The following is an 18,447-nucleotide window of genomic DNA, read 5'->3' on the forward strand; positions in this document are numbered from 1 at the left end:
CCAGAATGCAGGTTATAAAATCCATCTGGCTGAGTTATCTTCCCAAGCCCAAGGAAGCAATTTGAGTGTCCTTTACACTGTTATCTATCTTTCCTAAACGAACTAGGTGATTTGGTTCAAAATAGAGTCTACTATTAAATAGGTATAATAATTAAATGTCTCTTCATTTCTCTATTGGAATCATATTCATATTGGATATTTCTAAGGAACAACTTATTTCACATAAAAAGTAAATGTAGGGACTTCCCTGGTGGCGCAGTTGTTAAGAATCTGCCTGCCAATGCAGGAGACACGGGTTCGATCCCCGGTCCGGGAAGATCCCACATGCCACAGAGCAACTAAGCCCATGCACCAGAACTACTGAGACTGCATTCTAGAGCCCACGAGCCACAACTACTGAAGCCTGTGTGCCTAGAGCCCGTGTTTCACAACAAGAGAAGCTACCACAACGAGAAGCCTGAGCACTGCAACAAAGAGTAGCCCCGCTATCTACAACTAGAGAAAGCCAAACTAGAGAAACCCAACGCAGCCAATAAATAAATAAGTAAATTTATATTAAAAAAAGTAAATGTGAAGATTTTTCAGAGAAATAACATTTTCAATTATCAATGCTTCCCTTCAAATAATTCAAAATTTCTATTTATTCCCTAATAGCAACATATATAGGCAGTTTTATACATTCTTCTTATACTATTACTGTTAACTGAACTCTTAAATATGTGAATCTCCTTAAGAACAATTTAGTTAAGGAAGGTATTTTCAGTACATTTGTGTAGTTATCCACACACTCAGGACACTAATCCCTCTCCCCAACCTGAGTTTTAAACACTTTTCTCAAAGACACTGTAATGTCTCTTGACAACATTTTCACATAGGCTCATTTTTCACTTGAACTTTTGCTTGGTTTCAGAGCTGTAGAATGAATGCTATGCTTGCACTCACACTCAGAGAGCTTCATCCTGAGCTCAGAGTATCAAGGGTTATGTCTTTCTCAAAGTTTCTAATCACAGCCACAGAAGCCCAGGTGCCAGTGTTCAACCACAGATGTCTAACAAGGATTTTTCTTTTCAGTTTATTTGTTACATAGAAACTGAAGCTTTAAATCACGTCTTGTTTTATTTCAGCATTTTCCGTAACCAGCAGGACGTGATACAGATTTCTTTAGACAACATATTTGGGAGATTAATAATAGTAGTAATAATCTTCTAGATGGACTGAATAAGTTGTATGTGAATTTCAGCTATGTCTGTGAAACATTGGAAATATAATACTATTATTTTCATAACTACATTAAAGTTCAAATGTGGTTTTCATGTATGCTAGAATTAACAGTTAAAAACACTAAATAATGTTAAATGATTACTACAGCATTTCTTCCTAGGGCAAGAAATTTGTATTTTTCTTTGTGGAATTTGTTCTGCATGATGTAAGACTAATTTATAGAATAGTAGCGGTGTTTATTACCCCTGTTATGACATGGATAAATGACCAAGATCTCAAAAATAGTAAATACAGTAAATACAGAAATCAGTAAGTTTTACCATTTCACTCCATATAAGAACTAACAGAAATTCAAATTTCAGTATTCATGACTATATGTCTCTATGATAAGATTTTAGAACCAAGGAAGAATTTTTAAATATTCTGCAATGACAACAAAATGGTAATGATAAATAATATTTGTATACAGCAAAGGATACATATTTAAGAGTTTTGTAATGGCTTAAAACTTAAAAGCACTAAAAATACAGAGGGGCAATATCAACTTGCAAAGTCAGAGGTCTGAAAAGGTCATTTCTCCACAGTTTTTACTAATGTGTGTGGATATTTAAATTTTTATTTCTTCCTTCTGTGTCCTCCTTATCTGTGTTATGTCTCATGACTGTTCTGGACTGTCCCTTGCGGTAGGTTTCCTCTGCTATTAGACACCCCTAGTCAACGCTCAACTACATTTAGTGGCCTGGCAGCTGGGGCTCCACAGCTGAGGGTGTACCATTCTGACACACATCAAGAGGCTGAACTAAATTGATTTTTTTTTTAAGATAAAGGGTTCTCATTTTAAGATTACTGATTAAATAGAACAGTATTAGAAAGCTCAAGTTTTAATTGATGGGCACAAAGAAAATTTAGTGTTGTATGCTCCCTTTTTAGCATGCCTTATCAATTCCAAACCTGAACAATTTAACATAGAATGAACAAATGCACCTTCTGATGGTTTATCCAAGTACAACTAAACACCTTTTGAATGTTGAATCAAGCCAGAAGCACGTGCACTAAATTTTTGAAATTTAAAACAAGGTCTTTTTCCCCACACAGCTTTTTCCACTACAATTTATCAAACTCTCAGAACTGCTGGGCTTACATGCATTTTCCTCTGCATTTTGTTCCTTGGTGCATGCGGTGGGGAGACTACTGCTCTTGAGATATTATAACAGCTGCTGATTTAATAGGTCTGAATTTAATGTAATGGTACAGAAAACGTCTTGCTTAAGCTCGGCCTTTGGGACAAGAATAGACTTAATCACTTCACTGATAAAACAGTGGCACTGAGAAATTATCAAAAATTTAGCCCTATTCCATGCAGAATAATTGCAGAAATGGTCATGCACCTTTCATTAGGGCAAAAACCACTTAGAGAGAAGGCGATTTAATAGCTCAGCTCTTTCAAATGACACTGAGCTGAAACATGATATGTAAATTGTCAGTTCTGAAAGAGATTTTGAAAAAGTATTTTAATCCATGAAAATTTTTATTTTTATGATGGAGTGGTGTGAAGATTTTTCAGACAAAAATGTGCATTAAATAGTTTGCTATTAAAAAAAATTAAAATGTTACAGGAGGCCAATTACCTACATTGCCATTTTCTCAACACATCTTTTCAGACAGTATTAAAGACTGACGCACAGCTGAGGTTTTGAAAGGGCAATGTGGGTTCACTGCAAGTCCTCCACTTAAATTCAGTAGTCTTTTCCTGTCACTTTACTATCATTTTTCTATTAGCGACACCCCAAGTTAAAAGATTAATATTAATTTTTAAATAATTATGTTGTTTTCCTGCCTGTGGCTATCAGTAAAGCAACATTTTACTATTCAAGGAAACATCCAAGTATAAACTTCCTAATTAAACTGTGTATGGCTAACCAGATTTGAAAAGGTTTCTGCACAGATGTAATAATGGCAATTTTCAATTTTCCAAAGTCATTGTAGGCTCCTGAAATTTTTCAGGAAGAACAAAATGGGAGGCATCTCCAACTACAGCTCAACTCTGTTTATCATCTTCCCACCCCAATGAGTTCTAGTAAGATGATACCAAGTCTGTTTTTTGGGATCAAATTAGAGTTAGATGGCTAGAGCCAAATTGCAGTCTTGTCAGTTCAGAGACTGAGGGTGTCATTTTGAGGCACCACTGCGGGTCTCTGTATGAATGGATAAGTGAACAGAAGAGATTTCTCTGAGCAGAGGGAAAAAACCATGTAATCTGGGAGTTGTGGGAGGTTGGATGGTAGAGCTATAGTCTAATGACTCTGAAGCCTTTCTGAAGCCTGATTATACTTCTGTGCATTTGAGTTCTAGAAGATTTCTCAGGTTTAATTTGATCACTGACAGGAGTGAAATTCTTTTGCTTTGTCAGAGATACAAAGCCTACCACTCATATGTCTTAGCTTCAGTTTTGTGAGATTCTATAGTAACACACACACACACACAAAGAAAGGCAATGAAAATGCCATAACCAAAACCTAGGAGAGAATATTTGTGGTATATAACAACAGAAAGATTGAGACCCCTAAAATACAGGGTCTCTACAAATCACTAAGAGGCAAACAACACAATAGAAAAATTAGCAAAGGATGTATTATATATACATATTATACAAAAGATTATTACACAGGTAGTCCCCAGAAGAAATAATACAAATGGTTCATATAAAGGTTTTTAAATTTTCAACCTCAATAGTGTTCAGGAAAACGTAACATTTTATCATTTCTCATTTCGAATAATAACTACTTATAGATTTCTAATTTTTTTCTAATTCTTTAAATCAATAAGAATGCACACCCCCAGAAACAAAATTTCTAATATTTATAATCTTTATAACCTTTGATTTTTTTGAGCAAACTTTTTGCATTTATTGGGAAAATACGTTATATATTTTTATTTTTAATAAAGAGGAACATTTGAATGAATTTTATGAAATTATGAGCTTTCTAGTATTTCAATTTATATTACACTTAAGTTTTAGGTTATCAGGAATGTTCAATTGGTTTAAACTGAATTTTGAGAATTCTGTGCCATGATTTTTGCTTGTTACCACAAAATTAATTTTTATACAAATTTCAGTTTGACAGAATTGCAAACATAACTCCTTTTACCTTTTGGTATCAAACAGACCCGTAAGTCAATTTAATTCAGCCTAGCTTTCTGTGGAGCTGTAATGAAAGTAAAACAGTAAACTTAAACTGGAACTGGGGTAGATTTTTCTCTAAACATGCATTTGCTGGTGGCATGTTTCTTTTTTTTCCTCTTTTCCCATAACCATTACAAATGTATACGCAAAACACAGGAAATTACAATTTTCTAAGAATCACTTACTCAACTATCTTTTTCATAGGAAACAAGGCAAGAAAAGGCCACCCATTTCATATAAATTACTCCACTGCATGTAACAAGGGTGTTTTACATGATGCTTAAGATCTCTTTTAAACTACATGAATGTGAAAACTGGCCTGGTTAATAGCATGTTTATCATACCTCCGAAAGAAGCAATTTTATCAGAGCCAAATATAACACAAAGTTGACATTTTCTTTGCAACAACTTTACATTTTTTGCTTGCAGTATTCTGAGGGGCTATTTCCATTGCTTCCATGTTGCTTGCTGATTGGGGGGAAAAAATTCCGTGCACAAATGGAATTTTTAAAAAATATGTAAGCAGCAGATGTGAATGTGTATCAGACAAATGGAGATTTCCAGCATCTCAGTGCTTGCTTCTAACAGCTTGGAAGTATAACCACAGGCCCAGTGTCATTTGAGTTCTGATGAAAATTCATTCGAATTCACATATAATCCATTTCCCTACTCATAGGCCCTGAAGGATGACGATGCTGAAACTGGATTGACTGACGGGGAAGAAAAAGAAGAACCCAAAGAAGAGGAGAAATTGGGAAAACTTCAATATTCACTGGATTATGATTTCCAGAATAACCAGGTCTGAGGGGGAAAATGTCTTGTAATTCCATTACGTTTTCTGAAATTACCAACTAGAAATTGAAACAAGATACTTCTTAAAACATTTGGTTTGCTACGAGGGGAAAATGCAATTATCAAAGCTATTGATGAAATAATTTCTAAGTACAGGCGGTCCCCTACTTGCTAATTTAACTTCTGGTAATTAGAATCCACAGTGTTCAGCCGATTACATCTACTTATGGCACTTACAGCAGGCAGGCGGAATACAAATTAACTTGAAGCCATCAGTCTGATTCTGAGAGCTCCCAATCACAGATCCCTCAGGCTGAGCTACAACAGTCTTCCTTGGAATTCATGGATTTAGCTCCAAACAGGGCAAGGGACCTTTGAGTTAGACCACCAATTAAGCCAAAGTCTTCAAACAAAAATTAACCATTTGATGAGGAATCAAAGATTAAAAAATTGACTTTCCATGAATTTCAATGGCAAGAATGCCTTATATAATATGATACTGGCTAAACCTCCTAGCACAAATGAGTTAACAGCTCTAGAAAAGTAGAAAGACCATCAACTTGATTTCTAGTGCTTTTGCATGCTGCCCTGTTTCCGGAAAAGTGACAAGGAACTAAAGGTTGTATCAAAACAGTCCTTCCTGCTTTAAAAGCCGTGAAGTGCCACCTAGATGAATGATAATACTAGCTAGCTTTTATTAACTGCCTGTTATAATGGTAGCTCAAAGATAAATGTTAAAAAAAAATCTCTACCTAAAAAGACCTTCTAGGATCCATGACTTTGATGAAGATGTCTCTTTACCTTCTGAACTGTTCAAGAAATTTAAAAGCTAGATAAGAATTAGCTGAGTTAGAGATCAGGCTCTTAAAAATCTATAAGACATAGTTCTTTTCCAACTAGGAGAGCTTTAAATCTCTCCAGTTTGGTCAGTTCACTGACCTTTCGGGGTGGGGAAGAACTTGATAGATGTAAATACAGTTACTACCTAATGCAGCATGTGTTAATTATTGTCTAGTTTGATGAGGAATAAACAATAAATAAATCAAACACCAATACTCAGCTTTGGTGACTTATGTCCAAAGTCAGTAATACTGTGAGCTCTAAACAATGGCAGAAATTCTGGACTTTATTTAGGAATTGACTGTTCAAATAATGTCTTCACTTTTTGAAGTGTCCAGAGGGTTCCTCAAAAAGAACATATTGAAACGTACCACCATATAATAAATAATTGTATTTAATTAGCTTCATTACAGCCCTAGCTCATTATTTTATAATACATTCCAGAAAACTGCATGTTGGTTACAGATACAAGCTAATAGGTATGGATTTATACAGAATTATAGGTATACCATTTCTAGTTAATTAAATAGGGCATTTGAGGTCATTTTTATCGCTTCTACCAAAATTTGATCATTAGGGATTGGTTAAGAGCAAAACTGCCTATTATTTATATATTCTAGAGAAGGTCAAGGTCAACTTACATTATCTTAACACAAAACATCTTTTCCAGAAATATAACCTGCCTTTATATATGTAGCCAACAGTTTTCTACTAATTTATTCTACTTTCATATTTTCCAGTAGAAATCTAGTGGATCTCATCTTGGTTAGTCATAATTTTGAAACTTCTATGTTGGCTTTGAGTACTCTAAGTATCACTTTATAAGGTAGTATTTTTAAGAATAGAGCACTGAATTTTTTTTACTCAAATATATTTCGAATACATTTACTCTTCCTTTTCTAGCAAACCCATTTTAGAAGGTATTTCATTCAGAGGATCTAGGGTATTCTACCTGATAAATTGTTTTAATAGTATGCATTTATTTTTCCAAACATTCTCTGCTAATCTGATTTATAAAATGATTCCTATGAGTCATGGAAGATAAAGTCTGAGGAATTTCGTAGATAAGGCTGTAATCAAATATACACACTTGCTTACCAAAACTAAAAGATAATCCTAAAAGTCATCTAAGAACCTTTCATGGTGGAGAGAAATGTGATACTTATCTCTCAAGCAGAAATCAGAGGGGGGTTGGGAGAAGTAATTCCACCTCTATCAACAAGATACCCCCAAATCTTTAAAGTACAGATGATCAAGTTTGAAAGAGTTTAGGCTATATCACTAGTGCTTTCCCTGCCCCAAAGAAAAAGTATTACAAAAAGTGAGGAGAGAATATAATCTTGCTTACTCACATTGCTATCCAAAGGCAAATTCCAAATACCAACTTGGCAAACCAAGACACAAACTGTTTGCTTTACTAATCATGTCTTTATAAGCTGATGTCTATTTTAACCATTCTTTGACCATCTGTCTACGTTTTGTATACCTACAATCCAGCATTCTTATTGCTACCGTTGTATGATGAAGTCACAAAGATATTGAAGCATTAACATGGAAACAACAATCTTTAAGGGTATTGGTCTAGGTTAAAAATTGAGTCAACTAGCCAAAGTGCACTTATGCACATGGTGGGTCCATTTTGTAGAAAGTGGATGTGACTTTTTCAAGGAGGTGACTTGCTTTTCCACTCTATTGGTGAAAAAGGTACAGACTCAAAATTTCAGACCCTGATGTGAACAGCTATGATGTGACTGCATTTTCTGAAGAGCACATACCTTGAATAACAATAAGGGAGTCTACTTTTGTTTCCCATATGGACCTAAACTAGTCTGTTGACACAGCATGTCTGATGGCAGGGCATCAGAATAATCTGCTCACACCTTCTGTTTCCTTTGCAAAAACATTATCAGTGCCAGCCAATACCCGCATTCATAATAAGAGATAGGAATGTATCACTGAGAAAACTGACGTGAAGAAATGCAGAGATTTCTGCTGTATTTGAAAAATATCAGAAACTTAGTCACTTAGCATTAAAAACAATAACTGTAATCTCCCCTTCCTTTATATGAAGCTAAAATTATATTTCTTTGACCCCATGTCCTATATTTAACACAGAATTTAATATACAGTAATCATTTTACTCTAAGTTAAAACAAGAAGGAGCCAGCACACAAGTAAAGGTCAAATATGATAGAAACTTGAAAATCTTATTTTTATCTCAAAAAGCTACCAAATTCTAAGAAAATTTCTATTTAGCTGCTCTGAGGGTTTGGTTCAAAATAAGAATTTCCTACTTTATAATTACAAGCTTGTGATTGTTTAACAATTTCTTTCCACTTACAAATCATGCCCTGGAAAGAAAAATAATGCACGAGGGCTTTTAGCAACTGGAAAGTTATTTGATTGCAACCCTTTTACAAATATGAATTCCATATTTAACTGTAATCAGCAACCTTTTAAAAGCCTCTTTTGTGTTTAAAACCAGGCTTCCTAGAGCCTGCATCTGTCATAATTGGGTTTCTGAAGTCTATGTAGCTCATTTCATTTGCCTTCTGTGTTCAGATTCAGAAGAGAATAAAAGTTTATTAAAAGCAAAGAACAAAAGGGAAAAAAAATCACAATATGCAGCAGTGTGAACACATCAATCTTTTCCAACATGTCCACCAATGCCAGTGTTTGCTGTATCCTGCCTCTCATTTCAGCTGCTGGTAGGAATCATCCAGGCTGCCGAGCTGCCCGCCTTAGACATGGGGGGCACATCTGATCCCTATGTGAAGGTGTTTCTGCTGCCAGATAAAAAGAAGAAATTTGAGACAAAAGTCCACCGAAAGACCCTTAATCCTGTCTTCAACGAGCAATTTACTTTCAAGGTAATTTTTTTTTTGTACTTACTAATGAACTTGTCCTCTGTTGTTCTAGATAACAGACTGACCTCATCCTGACACATATAGAGACCACTTGACCACTTGTTCAGAGACTCACAAATGGTTCTATTCAGAATATTTAAGATTCTTATCTTCAATGTAATGAGGACGTTATATTGCATGAAAATTTGGTCCAAATAGGACTCAGCTCAGCTATTTCAGAAAAAAAATATGGACTGGGATAGAACTAGGATATCATTCGTATCTAAAAAGTGAGTTCAGCTTCAAGCTGTGGACCTGAACGTTTCCCCCTCTCTAAAATAAAGCCAAAAGAATTGTAAACTTTTTCCAGGTTTCCAAGTTCCTGAAAATAAATCACGACCACAGAATAAAGTAAGCTATGCAACATTATTTAAATGGTACAATGAGGTGTTACTCTCGTAGCAAAATTTTTTGTGTACAGGGGCAATTTGAGTATTCTAAAACATTCTGCTTAACCCACCAATAAAAAGCATATGAACCTATTGTTTTTTTTCATCTCTAGCATTTTTCCCTTACTCTTGGCTCTTCCCTGGTGTTCTTCATCTTGTTGAGACACCTCAATTAACAAGCAGTAACAAAGAGGAATTCTGGCCACATAATAACTTAGCAGGAAAAGGTGCTTGGCACGTCTCAGGCATCTCTGCATATAGTTCTCATCCTGAAGTCATGCATAAAAACAGTCTTTTGGTAGATATGTTTAACACATGAGGGACTTTCCTGGTGGCGCAGTGGTTAAGAATCTGCCTGCTAATGCAGGGGGCATGGGTTCAAGCCCTAGTCCAGGAAGATCCCACATGCATAGCAATGAAGACCCAACTCAGTCAAAAATAAATAAATAAATTTACAAAAAAAAAAAAAAAAAACACGTGAAATTTTTTGAAATGCATTACTTAAAACAATACATGTCTGTGACTATGCCAGGGGGCAGATTCAGAATCACCTGTCTACCAGTCAGCCTTCGCGATAGCACGCACCTGACATTAGCAAACATCCTGGTATGAAATAAATGGATGAAACTGAGGGCATGAGTCATTCTCATGAACCTTGTTTCCAATTTTGTAAAAGAGCGGTATCTTTCTATTCACTCTAATATTTGAGTTTTTAAGACAAAAAAAAAAAAATCCCTCATGTACTGTCAGCAACTCTGTTTAAAATCTGTACTTTTCTAAACCCAGATAGTTAATGTAGAGTAGCAGTAAAAACCAGCTTATGAAGAACTAATCATTAGGGTCAATATACCACAGGACACACAGTGAAAACAAAACAAAAAAATATTGCAAAAGGTAATTACAATCCTTCTATTTGACTATGTACTGATTTTAATTTAGGTCAGTAGTTTCTAACCACAATTTAGTCAGCACATTCTTAAATTATCTGAAATACTGTGGGGCTTTGTTTTTGTTTTGAGTTATCTATGTTATTTCTTTTAAAAAAGTGTATTGCTGGGCTTCCCTGGTGGCGCAGTGGTTGAGAGTCTGCCTGCCAGTGCAGGGGACACGGGTTCGAGCCCTGGTCTGGGAAGATCCCACATGCCGCGGAGCAACTAGGCCCGTGAGCCACAATTACTGAGCCTGCGCGTCTGGAGCCTGTGCTCCGCAACAAGAGAGGCCGCGATAGTGAGAGGCCCGCGCACAGCGATGAAGAGTGGCCCCCACTTGCCACAACTAGTGAAAGCCCTCGCACAGAAACGAAGACCCAACATAGCCATAAATTAAAAATAAATAAATAAATAAAAATTAAAAAAAGTGTATTGCTAATAATTTTTAGTACTGTCTATAACTTCAAGAATTATAATCATTGAGATTTTGAAATTGCCTATAAAATTTAATAGGTTCCATTTTACTTCAGGAGTGTTGATCACATCATAAATCAACCCAAAGTACAATATATTTTGATAGATTTGAGAAATATACCACCGTTTCTAGAGAACTAGTTAATTTTTCCTTGTAGGCCTTGTAGATTATGCATCTTAAATGCCAATAGGCTGTATGATACAGGAATGGAAGCAAAACAGTTTAAAGAGGATTGGCTTTAAAATTGAGTTCAAATCCACTGAACATGAACTTGACATGCCCCAAATGAAACGCTCCTTCTTTTCTCCACAACAAACTACCATTTGAAAGAGCTACTCATCATTCAAACAGTAAATATTTATTAAGTGCCTACTGTGTACCAGCACTGTGCTAAATGCTTTACATGTATTCATTTGGCCTCAACCAGCCCCTGTGGAATAGACACTGTTATCGTCACTTTTTGATGGATGAAAAAGCCGAGGTTTATTTACTTGTCCCAGGGCCACCAGCTGGAAAAAGGGGGAACCCAGGCCCAGACCTGTCTGACCTCAAGCTCAAGTTTTTGACTAATGCCATTTCAGTACAATCACCAAAAAATCTACAGAGATTTCAGAAATAAGATGAAACTTTTAAGAGTTCATCCCTACTCTAAAATTCCTTATTTCTTCCTTTCAAAATTGGCTCTTTGGAAGGGTTTATTTTTTCACTCTAAAGGGGAAAATGTGTTGTGCCTAGTTTTTAATCATAGTATTTTAATCTGATTCCAAATAGATGACAAATGATATAAAATAAAAACTCTTTGGAAAAACCAAAATTTCTTGTATATATGCAGTCAAATATTCTTCCTTCTCCTTTCCTTCTTAATATACAGAGTTAATTGAGAAATGTTTGCTGGAGCATAACACAACTATTTACACTGATAAAATAATAGCAAGTGTCTGAAAATTGATCAAACCTTCAATACAAGTCTAAACAACTTCTTAATTAGGCATTTCTTCCCAGTTACTGAAGTGTAGCTTACTTGGATTGCCCTGCTTTCTCTGAATATTAAAAATGTCACTAATAAATATCCCAACCCATAGCATCTGTCCCAGTTATATTTGAACAGCTGGAGAATTCATCAGTTCTTGGCCTTTTGCCACTGCTCATCCTAAACAGTGTCATACCTAAGAATGAACTTCAAGATCTAGATTATAATGCATCTCTGATATTCAAAACAGCAATTTTCTAGTCAGCTCCTGTCAATCAGTAAATTATTTTAAGGAATAGGTGAGGCACCTTGTGAATTTCATGCCAGTCCTTGCAGACTCCTAGCATGCCTGTTCATATATCACTGCTCCATTAAACTATGACATCCGAATGGCCTGAAAGAGCGGGAACTCTCCTCAATACTCTGTAATGGCCTATACGGGAAAAGAATCTAAAAACAGAGTGGGGGGCTTTCCTGGTGGCGCAGTGGTTAAGAATCCGCCTGCCAATGCAGGGGACATGGGTTCGAGTCCTGGTCCGGGAAGATCCCACATGCAGCAGAGCAACTAAGCCCGTGTGCCACAACTACTGAAGCCCGCGCACCTAGAGCCCGTGCTCCGCAACAAGAGAAGCCACCGCAATGAGAAGCCCACACACCGCAACGAAGAGTAGCCCCTACTCACCACAACTAAAAGAAAACCCGTGCGCAGCAACGAGGACCCAACGCAGCCAAAAATAAAATAAATAAATGTATTTTAAAAAAAGAGTGGACATATGTATATGTATAACTTATTCACTTTGCTGTACACCTGAAACTAACACAACATTGTAAATCAACTATACTCCAATAAAAACTTTTTTTAAAATGAAAGAGTTAATAGAACTTTTGAAACAACTTATATACCCCTGAGTAAGTTGCACCCTGACAGTATAACTTATCATAAAAATAACAACAAAATATTCTACAAGAAAAACTTATTTATATAGTCAAGTGCAATTGGCTTGGTTTATTCTTATATTAATCTTGAAGTGTTTCTAGCATGACTAATAGTATGAGCTATTATTAATAATACTAACAGCTTCTAGAACTTTGGGATAAAGTGATAAATCACTACGGTAAGTCCTCATTTTCTCCCAAGTAATTTAAGCCCCAAGCAGTTAGTTAAATGATTCAATTTAAGGAAAAAAACCTGAAAGCACAAGTATCTCCCTGTTCTGTTTATCCAACATAAATATTAAAATTAAAGACTATAAACAGGTAACATGTTTTAAGCATTTTTTGTGACCAGATATTTTGTCCTCATCTTTTTATTTAGGTGCCGTATTCGGAATTGGGTGGCAAAACTCTGGTGATGGCTGTCTATGATTTTGATCGTTTCTCCAAGCATGACATCATTGGGGAATTTAAAGTCCCCATGAATACAGTGGATTTCGGTCACGTAACTGAGGAGTGGCGTGATCTGCAAAGTGCAGAGAAGGAAGAGGTAAGAAAAACATTAGAATTTCTAATATGACAAGCTGTACTCGCCAGTTGCCACTCTCATACTAACCTATTGAGAGGTGCTGGGGTGACGTGAGTGATGTGGCCCTCCAGCTGCTGACAGCTGGCAAAATAGTGTCAGGGGATTGCATAACCTCATAAAAAAGTATACTGATCTGGGTCTTATTTGAAAGAAAACAAAGATTTGTGAAGGTCTACAGATAATTCCCCGGGGTTGGGGGGACAGACAGACAGACACACACCACTTCTAAAAGCCTAGAAAATATTACATACACACACACACACACACACACATCTGCTTCTTTAAAAGGACAGGGAAAAGTCATCTTATCCTTTGTATTTTTCCACAAAGATTTTATGTTTTCTACATAGATTATACAGCTATTAAATAGAAATGAAATGGCACTTTTTCCTTGATTATTGCTGCATATTACAGACAGTTCATTGTTTCTCCTAAAGATATCAGAGCACAATGGGTAAAACATCAAATAAAATTCACAAAGGCAGATATTAAATCCCCTGTTTAAATGACTCACATTTTTACAGTATTCTTCACATTGTTTTGCCCCAGTTTTAATAGGTTAGCCCAGGATTTTTCTGTGATTTAAAAAAGCGAATTTCAGTATCCTTAGTGCATTTAAACTGCATAATAGTCAATTCTATTTGATTATGCTATGCCAGTCTGACACTAGCGCTTTTCTGAGCCAATGTCTCAACAGGCCAATACCAGAAAAGCAAACAACTCTTAGCTTCTCTGAATTCCTAAAGCAACTCCTTTTCCAACCATTTTTTGGTTCCTAACATGGGTTTATAATTACCCAAGGGATTGCCAACAGCCTTTGTCATTTAGGGTCACTAGACGCCTTGGATTCTGTAAGGTGTGGTCACTTTGGGGCCACCAAGGAAATCAGAAAGTAACCCAAGCCTTCAGAGAAACTCAGTCAAGAGCATCACCTGGGAATCCTTTCAACCTAAGGTTTTCTGTGACCATTATTATTATTAAGTGAGGTTTTAGAACAGGTTTATTTATTACTATACTGAAACTGAATTTTATTAGTGCTCTAAAGTTATTACTTGGTTGTAAAAAAAAAAAAAAAAAAAAAAGAGTCAAAATTATTTGAGTTAAGCTCTGCTTTTTCTTTGGAAGGAAAAAGTTTAGTCAAAATTAGATTCTTGGATATTGAAATAGATTTACCACCCCTGTGGATAGAACCACCCAAGGATAATATGGAGTTTTTAAGTTTTACAACTTTTTTAAGTAGTTCTTCCCTATGCGTAGACCAATATCTATATTAAAATGCAACATCTGTGTGAAAAACATTTAATCCTTTAATCACAATGTTGCTAGTCATTTAACAAAGTAGTGAGCTGTTTCATTGAATTTTTATATTTTATTGACATATTTGACTTTGTAAGTTCCTTGTGGCTAGGGGGTAGGGTGGGACCATAACAAGTATTTATTAACTGATAGGTTTTTGTTAACTGATTATTGGTTGGCTTCTTGGTTGAGTATCCAGATAGGACCCACTTGTCCTTCACAAGCCCACCTGTCCGGAGGGCGTGGCTCATGTCCGTCCCTTCCAACTGGTCACTATCAAGTGGTATGGGATTCCAAGACTACACCCCTGGGCTTCTGAAAAGTTGGTAAATATTTTTGTCTGTGTTAGGAAATGTGATCCATCAAGCCATTTTCTTCTTTAAAAAATTCTTTGAATACGGGCAGAGTTTGATACTTGACACTAAGCTGACAGGTTTGACGCTAGAAGCTACAAGTTTAGGTAGACTGCCCAAAAAGAATCACGTTTTTATTCTCACCCCTTGATTTGCCCGTTTTCTCTCTTTTATAACTTTCTTCCTCCTCATCTTCTCTCCCTATGAAAGATTTTTTTTGTGATCCAACTTATTCAAAATGATTCACCATGCAAATGTTTATTATGTACTGCTATATTCCTAGAACTGTGCCAGGTGTTTAAAAAAAAAAAAAAAAAAAGAAATGTGAAAAGGGTAGACACAGCTCTTGCTTTCATGGAGTTTAATGCTGTCTCATTTTCCTCCCTTACTCCAGTTTTTGCCTTGCTTATTGCCAGCTAGACTGATTTCTAGTAAAAGTCTTGCCTTTAAGATCAAACACTCCTGGGTTTCAATCCCTACAGATCCATTTACTAGCTCAGAGACCTTAGACAAGTCACTTATGCTCTCTAAACCTCAGTATTTTTTTTTTAATCTAGTAAGTGGTCTAACATTATCTTATTTTACAGATTAAATAGGATAGAGTATAAAGTACCTAGCATGCAGCCTGCTATTTGACATATTCAACAAGCAAGAGATCTCCCATTCTTTCTTCTTGACCAATCTTTTTTGTGTCCTTTCTTTCTTGTGCTTTCATCTCCCTATTTGTTCTACTCTTTTTCCTCTATGTGTATTGCTCTATTCTTTTCCTCACCACCACTGTACTTACTGAATGTCTCTGGAGATTTTTAATGGGAAATAATTCTATAACTGTACTTTTAAACTCTGGAGACTTTCCTCTTTGGTATCTACATGGGAATAGTTTTTGGTTTTCAGCTGAGTGACTATTTCCTTTTATCATGATATAGGAAACCTTATAAAACAGATGTCTAGCTTATAAAGTATCTCTGGATGACTAGATTCAGGTATAAACTTTCTCCTAATAAATAAGATTCCAATTACATTTTATGTCTAAAGAATTACTTCTCACTGATATGTGCTCTCTTTTCATGCTACTGTTCATTAACTAGATAAAATTATAGTTGTTTGAATAAACTGAAGTTTTAGATTGACTTTAGTTCTCACGGTTTCAAACAAAATTCTTTTTCCATTTTATATGAGCAATTTTGTTTAAGATTTTTGTTTTCTATCCTCTAAAGTGTTAAATCTTGTTTTTAATGTCATAATGAGTGAAAGATACCAAAGAAAGTGAGAAAAAGGAATCCAGCTTTGGAATCTAGAAACAGCTTTGGAATCTAGAAACTGAACCGCTTGTCATTAATAGTCTGTTCAAGGAGAGACTTGGATTTAAACAGGTTAAATACAGCCCACTAGGATCCAACCCCAGGGTTTTGATAGCATGGGGTAGGCTTTGTTGTTGAAAGTTAAAAAATATAAAAGTTATAAGATGATGAAGCAATTATGTAAGTTAAAGGATTATGTGTTATCTTAGTGAGCAATTAAATATGCGAACAATTGGGGAGAAACCGGAAAGGAGCCTTATCTAAAAGTTACTAGCACATGTTTGAAACACAGGTGGTGTTGAAGAGAGAAATTAGGCCAGAAGAGCTTCAACAAGCACACAAGTCCCATTGTTAGATTCTAGCCCCTGGAGAAAACCTCTCTGCTGAAGTTTCCATTCTGACTTGATGACGTTTTTATGACTAACGCAATCCAAGTCCCCTTACTAGTAGTTTAGGTTCACCTGCCTTTTTTTTTTTTTTTTTTTAATGTTGCATGACTGATGATCCTCTCTCCTTCCACCTCCTAACAGATGAAGATGGAACCTAACCTTGCAAGACAGCTAAACCTTTCTCTTCCTTTTGTCTCTTTAAAACAGAAGTCCTATGAGTTCCGAGAGATGGTTACGCATAAAACCATTGTCTTAATTTTCCCCCTTTTCAGGTTAAGGCCTCAAACATCATCCTTTATAATCAGTATATACAGTTCTTCCATTCGCAAAAGGCTTCTAACATGTATAGCCTCAGGCTACCTGGTGAATTTTTAAGATTTTCTTCATTTTAATCATTCAAGAATATTTATGTCATCCGTAAGTCAAACCTGAAGCCAACCTCCAGACATTTGGAGTAATCCATTCATTTAATATTTTCACTTAATTACTTCAAATGTTATGATCAATAGCTATGACTCCATTTTCTTTTTTAATGAATTTTATTTATGATCATTGCAGCAACTGTATCAGTCCTGTACCCCAGCATCAAGTACATCTTCAAAGCATTTAGACCCTTTTTATTTTAGCATTTGTCCCTAATTTTTCATCCCTATGCCTTCCACTACTACTTTTTAATCCTTAAAAATAGCATAAAATACCACCAGAATGCAACTGGATCCCTTTTTTTTTAAGGAGTCTGTCTCATAACTTGACCAGTACTATTTTGTCTCCATTAGAAAATGTCCATCACCTCTGCTTTGTGTAGAATTCGTTAAAGAGTGATTTTTAAATGAGATTCTGTAATCTAGAACAAATGGAAAAAAAACTGATTGCTGAATTAAAACAAGTTGGGACATAATTTAATTAGGACCCAAGCAGAAGGGAAGAGAAACTACTTTAGTGCCTTAATAGAAAATCAATTTTGCAAGAAAATTTCACATTTTTAAGCTTAGTTAGAAAAACATTTAATTCACAGAAAAGCATTTGGAGAATACATATTCAATCAAAAATCCAAAGTTTTTTTAAGCTTATGATAAGTTACTTGATATTCCTTTGGAATGCGTTCAAGTCATTATTCCTTATGGCATCTCCTTTGTCCAAGGATCATGAAAGAACTGATACTGTTTCTAAGTATACTTAGCAGTCAGATGGCAGCTCACGCCCTCCAAGAATCTCCGCACAACAAATTAGTGCCCTGAACGAAATCCTTATAAAAGGTTAAGTGCAGGAACTTTAATATGGAAGCCAGTAAGAATCTTCCTTGTCACTCACAAGCTATCACATTAGAGAAATGCAACAAAGACACTCATTTTGACCCACAGCATTCCAGGAAGGTATACTTATTTTTACTTGTTCATTGTCTGTCTTCCCCACTGGACTGTAGGCAGCGTATCTATTGTTCCCAACTGTGAAACCAAGTTTAATCACAGAGGCAAGCACACAGTAGGTGTAAAAAAATATTTTCGAATTAATGAATGGGGCAGAGTTGCTTATTATACATGAGAGATGCTTCAAAATTTCCACTTGAAAGTCCATGTTATAGTTATTGTGTTCTTATTTTACAAATGAAGTCTAAAGTATTCTGAAAAACCGTCAATAAAATATCTTAGCACCAAACAATGAAAGTGATTTAGTACCCTTTTGTCTTTTCGGTCTTTTTGTATCAAAGGGAGGCAGTATAGATGCTTAGCAAAATCACTCTAGTTGTTTTTTGTTGATGGTCACGAAAATGATGAGTTTCTCTCACTAATTTTTGGGGGGAGGTGAGGGGTAAAGGCTTATTCAGGATCTCTTTCCTCTCTATAAACCTTTTTATCCTGTTTCCATGATGCAGGAGAGCT

At 35.7% G+C, this 18,447-nt stretch overlaps 1 protein-coding gene and 1 long non-coding RNA gene across 5 annotated transcripts in view; one reads left to right on the forward strand and one right to left on the reverse strand.

The window, feature by feature from the left end:
* SYT1 (synaptotagmin 1) overlaps positions 1-18,447 on the forward strand; it is a 538,168-nt gene that overhangs the window by 389,364 nt on the left and 130,357 nt on the right. For 2 of the 3 annotated variants that reach the window (XM_082351698.1, XM_082351697.1), the window contains 3 exons: positions 5,082-5,204; positions 8,740-8,907; positions 13,022-13,189. In XM_082351698.1, coding sequence (XP_082207824.1) covers positions 5,082-5,204; positions 8,740-8,907; positions 13,022-13,189 — 459 coding nt within the window. The remainder of the gene's footprint in view (positions 1-5,081; positions 5,205-8,739; positions 8,908-13,021; positions 13,190-18,447) is intronic. The other variant, XM_082351699.1, reaches the window with a different exon arrangement.
* The window catches only part of LOC309609796, a 289,307-nt gene that overhangs the window by 202,526 nt on the left and 68,334 nt on the right, over positions 1-18,447 (reverse strand). The gene's annotated exons all lie outside the window — the stretch shown is intronic.

Source organism: Balaenoptera borealis (genome assembly GCF_965194805.1).
Source record: "Balaenoptera borealis genome assembly, chromosome: 13".
In the NCBI taxonomy this organism is placed as follows: domain Eukaryota; kingdom Metazoa; phylum Chordata; class Mammalia; order Artiodactyla; family Balaenopteridae; genus Balaenoptera; species Balaenoptera borealis.